The sequence below is a fragment of the Humulus lupulus genome, chromosome 7 (genome assembly GCF_963169125.1).
Source record: "Humulus lupulus chromosome 7, drHumLupu1.1, whole genome shotgun sequence".
Taxonomy (NCBI): domain Eukaryota; kingdom Viridiplantae; phylum Streptophyta; class Magnoliopsida; order Rosales; family Cannabaceae; genus Humulus; species Humulus lupulus.
This window is the reverse complement of record NC_084799.1, coordinates 152,902,055-152,907,785: the sequence shown is the minus strand read 5'-3', so window position 1 is coordinate 152,907,785 and position 5,731 is coordinate 152,902,055. Positions and strand designations below refer to the sequence as shown.

Genomic DNA, 5,731 nt, shown 5'->3' with positions numbered 1-5,731 from the left:
AGGGCCGCGGCACACCAAGAACTATGCCGCAGTCCGACCCCTTCGAACCCAAAAAAACCACCATTTTTAACACTCAAACCTCACTCAAAACCACCCATAACCATCCCAATAATATACTCCAATTATCACAAACATTCTAGCATGATGTTAGTAACATAAGCCAGCAAAAGCCTAATCTAGAAACTCATCAAAACACCATTTTAATTTATGAAACCCATACACTCAAGAACACCAAAACCAGTCAGAAAAACCCAGAATTCAAACACTATATCATAAATTGAAGCTTACCTTCATTGAAGACTCAATCCTCCAAGAAATTATTGAGCTAACTCCCAAGTCTTTAGCTTCAATTCAACCTTAAATTCAAACCCAAGAACTCTTAAAATTTAGCCCCAAAGCTGCATAACCAAATGATCAAAAGTATAATTCAATTCTTACCTCAATTCCTGGTTAGATCCCTTAGCTTCTACTGAATTAATCTTCCAAATACTCTACTCAATTCTCTGAGTTCCAACCTAGTTCTTGGTGTTTCTACCACTTTCTAAATTTTACTTAGTCTATCCTTAAGCAATTAAGTCAATCCCGAGGCTCGGGGTACCGGAAACGTCCACGAGGGAAAAATGGTAAAATTCCCCAGTATTCCCACCTAAGCTTCCTAGCCTCAAATATATCTCCAATTATTTATTTCCATAACTCGATAACCCAAATAACCATCTAATACCCGAAATACCCCTTCACTTGCCCCAAGTAAAGTATTAGGTCCCGTTGTGACTTTCCTGCTGACTAGCTCCCTAGGATCGCCTCAAGTCGCATGCTGCTACCCACATAATAATGTGGTCCTCACAATTATATCATATAATAACATTTACGCCCTCAACGGGCTAAAATTACAAATATACCCCTTTAAGCTAAACGGGGCCTACATGCATACTAATACTCGTAGACATGCACTTCACATATACATTCATATAACCATACAAGCATGCTTATCACAGAATCATGCATTAAACTACTTAATTCACACATAAACCAATCGTGCCCTCCCGGCACACTAATTAAGGCCCCTAAGCCTCATTAGTGATTTTGGGTTGTTACAAGGGTCATTTACAGTGACTGGGGAAGGCAAAGATAGTGGGGCAGTGATTGGGGCAATAGCTTTTGGTTTGGCTAGTGTTAGTATAGAACTTGGGGCAGATTTCTTTTTGGCTGGTTGTGGGAGAGAGGGTGGTGTAGATTCTGTTTGAGCTCGTGTTTTAGTGGCCATATTGGTCAAAAGGAAGCAGATATATCACCAATCAACAACACAGCAAAATGAGCACCCAAACAAAAAATATCATGCTTATCAATGAAGAGAATGCCAACAGAACAACAGAGAAATAGAGCAATAGAGCAGTATAACTAGAACCAAGAACAATACTGCCAACAAGCAGATAAATTTCAAATGACTGCCTCCAAAAGCCACAGTTAGCTAACTAAGATCCCAACAATATTCACAATAATAGCACATGAATACAGAAAAGAATACCCAACATGGGACTGCTAGACCGAGAGAGTATTAGCCATACTGACACTCAGAGCTTGCTGATTTGTGTATGGGATCCGAGCAAAAGGCGGCTGGATACAGGGCGAATGGATGGGTTGACTAGGCTCGTCTTGAGGCCGTGCGTGGAGGAGAATGGCCAAGCGAGATTGCACCTAAGATCTCGAATGGCAGAGGGGAGTGCTTGGTGAGGCAGGCGGAGGCACGTGTGGGGCCTTGGATGTGCGGCGCCTGGAATGTGCGAGTGGAGTCTATGGGCCGCGTCTGGCCAAATGCGCACCTGATGATCGTGGGTCTGGCTGCTTCAAAACCGTGCGCCTGGGTCCGAGGCTTGGGGACGCGCTACTGGATGGCGCTAATGGAATGGTCGCTTCTGCGTGGTGTGCACACAAAGCCGCACTTGGGTCTGAGGATGTGCGAGGGAAGCGCTGGGAGTGGGTGGTGGCGGTGGCTCTCGGAGTTGGAAGGAACGAATATGGTCTGGGCAAACGTTGAGGGAAATGGGTTGAAGATGATTTAGGGTATTATATTTACATATATATTTTATATAGGATATATATGTTACTGAGATTATATATATTTTGTATATTTTATTATTATATATATTTTTTCTTTTGTATATATAAATGTAGTAATACATATTGTATGTTTCTTTCTCTCTCTATATATAGTAATATATATATATAAATATAGTATTATAAAAAAATTTGTATATATAAACATAGTATTATATATATATTTCTCTAAATGAACCCACGACCCAGGATTTTTTCTTGCCCATATTTCCACCATTTTGCCTAAGTTTTTCTTCAGCAACTAAAATTTGACATAACTCCTCCGTTTTTCAGAAATTTTTGCTCCCTGTTTGTTGAAGCAAAAATTTCGCAAAACCATCAAACCCAAAAATTATTTCCAAAACACCATTTGCTTGCTTTCTTAACACCTGAAACACAAAAACACACATAAAACCACTCCGAAAACAACATTACAATAAAATAAAAGTAACATAACAAAAATTAAAATGCAAATAACTAAAGACACTAATATTGACATATATATATATATTCATTTTTTATTGATTTTTTTTCGTTTCTTTTCAATGCATTTTTATTCTTTCTTTCTTTGAGTTGCTTTACAAATGAATCCTCCAAAAACCATAGCAACCCAAACTTCATTTTTTCTTTCTCTAAGGATCTTTCAAGGAAACTGAGGTTTGATATTGCTTAACCTCGCTTCCCCCAAACTTTGCTCATTTCCTTGTTACCTTAAATGCTCTTCCCAAATGCTCATCATATAATTCCACTAAACCATTGGAAAACACCTTGCTCGCTAAGAACCCCCATCACACCTTGATTTCACTAGAGAGTTCGAGAAAAACACTCTATTCCCAACTTCCAACATTTGTGATTGGGGCTTTCTACTATGTTTCTTTTTCTTCCCATGGCTCCCCACCTTTCTCAATTTCTTCAAAATGAACATTTCTCTTGACTCCATTGCTATACTTTCCATGCATCTTTTCAATCAACTTGAAGTTGGAAGCACTTATGGCCAAACAAGCTTCAACTTCATTAGGAGAGCGTATAGGATTAAAATCCTTGAATGTGACTTGTTCATCTTGAGCTCGAATGGTGAGCTCTCCTTTTTCAACATCTATCAACGTCCTCCTGGTGGCAAGAAATGGTCTCCCCAAAATGATCCGTACATCCCTATCTCCCTCATAGTCAAGAATAATGAAATTCGCCAAAAAAATGAACTTGTCAACTTGTACTAGAACGTCTTCAATCTTTCCCTTCGGATGCACCATAGAACGGTCAGCTAATTGCAAGGTGAGTGTAGTTGGCCTTGCTTCTCCAATTCTCAACTTCTTAAAAATGTACATGGGCATCAAATTAATACTAGCTCCCAAATCACAAAGAACTTTACAAACTTCTCGTCCCCCAATAGAAATTGGAATTGTGAAGCTGCCCGAATCTTTCAATTTAGGAGGAATTTTATTTTTCAATATGGCACTACAACCTTCAGTCAAATCCACCATTTCAAATTCTCCAAGTCTCCTCTTCTTAGTTAAAATATCCTTCAAAAACTTCACGTAGTTGGGCCTTTGCTCCAAAGCTTCCACCAACGGTATATTGATGTGAAGCTGTTTCAAAACATCTAAAAATCTCCAGAATTGACCATCTTGTTGCTGCTTTTGAAAGCACTGAGGAAATGGTGGAGGTGGCTTGCTCATAGGCTTCTCTGTAGCATTTTGCTAAGGAATTATGGCAGCAATTGCTTCATGATCAGCATTTGACATTTTTGAACTTACAACTCTATCTTCCTTGTCCGCACTACTTTGGGTTGAAGTGGGCTCATTGTTTCTCTTAGGATTATCCTCATTGAACTCCAGATTTTTACCATTCCTCAAAGTGATCGCCTTGCATTGCTCTTTATCATCTCTCCTTTGATTTTTAGTATCACTAGGCAAGGTGCCTCGTGGTCTATTCCTTAGCTCATTAGCTAGCTGCCCCATTTGAATCTCTAGGTTCCTCAAGGATGCCGCTTGGCTCTGAATCATAGCATCATTCTTGGCCATATATTCTTTCATTAAACTCTCCAAAGCTCTTGATTGAGATGCTTGAGGAGGAGGTGGTTGAGCTCTTGGTTGTTGTTGAGAAAACCCAAGTGCATATGTAGGCTTGTTTTGCATTGGTGCTCCGCTTGAACTAGCTCCTTGACCCCACCCATGAGAAGTTTGGATGCTGCCTCCACCCTGGATTATAAGAGTTCGAGTATGGGTTATTGCGGTTGGCATTTTGATTCCCCACGTAACAAACCGAAGCGGGATTCGAAAGAAAACTCTTAAATGTGTGCCCATCTCCACAATAAACACAAGATAAATCAGCAACTTGTCCCATATCAGCTAGTTGTATCATTCCCCCAAACTCATGTTCTTGAGAAGGTTAGTCATTGAAGAACCTTGAGCGGTCAAAGTTGTTAATGCATCCACTTCAAGTATACCAGCCACTTTTTGACTTGTTGAGGCTCTAGCATTTGGCTATTAATAATTATTGCTAGCTATCCTCTCCAAAATCACATAGGCTTCATTGTAGGACTTAGAGAGAATAGCCCCATTAGCTGAAGCATCTAACACCATGCGAGTGGAAGAATTGGGCCCATTATAGAATGTTTCCATTTGTATGCAATATGGGATCCCATGGTGTGGGCATTTCCTTAATAACTTCTTGAATCTCTCCCAAGCTTCACAAAATGATTCTTCTTCCAGATGCTGAAATGACATGATTTCATTGCGAAACTGGGCATTTTTGGTGGGAGGAAAGTACTTCATCAAGAATTTTTCAGCCAACTCATTCAATGTAGTCACCGAGTTGGTAGGAAGGGTGTTGAGCCAAGCTCTAGCTCGATCCCTCAAATAGAAAGGGAACAATTTCAAGCTTAGGGCCTCGTCACTCACTCCTTGTAGCTTGAAAGAATCGCTCACCTCTAAAAATGAACAAAGATGAAGATGAGGATCTTCAGTAGGCAGCCCACTAAATTGACCCACTGTTTGCAACATTTGGAACATAACGGGCTTTAACTCTAATTGGGTTGCTTGAATTTCAGGCCTAACAATGCCCGGATTGAGCTCATTAAACATGGGGGCAGCATACTCCCTTATGGCTCTATAACATAGGGTTAATCAACAATTCAAGCCACCTAAAAATTTGTTCATGACTGAGTTAATAAAAATTAATCCACAATCAAAACAGCCCATAATACTCAGATTTAGAAATCACTTAGAAAATATAAAAATGGAGTTTAGGAATAGAAGAAGGAACAAATAAAAAATGATGCTTGAGCTCTCTTTTTTGTCCTCCTTCTTCCTTGCTGATTTATGGGTTTCTTTCCTTCTTCTTGCTAGTTTTCTTTTCCAAAAATGGATGCCTCCCTAATTTTTCGGCTAATGCTTCTTTTTGTGTATTCTAGGTTTCCTTCTTTAGCCTCAAAAGTACAATATTGCCCTCCTTATAAAAAAAACGTGAGTTCCTCTTATCTTTTGTCATTTTCTCCTAATTTTTTTACTCATGATTTCTGTGCTTGCCACCTCAACCACTATTCCAACTCACCCATTGACTTGCCACGTGTTCTAGGTGCCTAAAAACTGCCTGATCAAAATGCTTCAGCAAAACCTGATAATTTAGCCATCAAAAA

The 5,731-nt window shown here is 39.6% G+C and overlaps 1 protein-coding gene and 1 non-coding gene across 2 annotated transcripts; one reads left to right on the top strand and one right to left on the bottom strand.

The window, feature by feature from the left end:
- Positions 1 to 2,960: 2,960 nt before the first annotated feature.
- On the bottom strand, positions 2,961 to 3,575 carry LOC133792297 (uncharacterized). Its single transcript, XM_062230200.1, has one exon. The coding sequence runs from the start codon at positions 3,573 to 3,575 to the stop codon at positions 2,961 to 2,963; it is 615 nt and encodes a 204-aa protein (XP_062086184.1).
- A 1,156-nt stretch (positions 3,576 to 4,731) lies between these two features.
- Positions 4,732 to 4,837, top strand: LOC133792859 (small nucleolar RNA R71). The gene has a single exon (XR_009874331.1). It is a non-coding gene; the product is annotated as a small nucleolar RNA R71 (small nucleolar RNA).
- The last annotated feature ends 894 nt before the right edge of the window (positions 4,838 to 5,731 follow it).

Bases quoted from the DNA above. Each gene is read 5' to 3' on its own strand.
- LOC133792297 (XM_062230200.1), bottom strand. From the start codon at position 3,575: ATGGTGGATTTGACTGAAGGTTGTAGTGCCATATTGAAAAATAAAATT.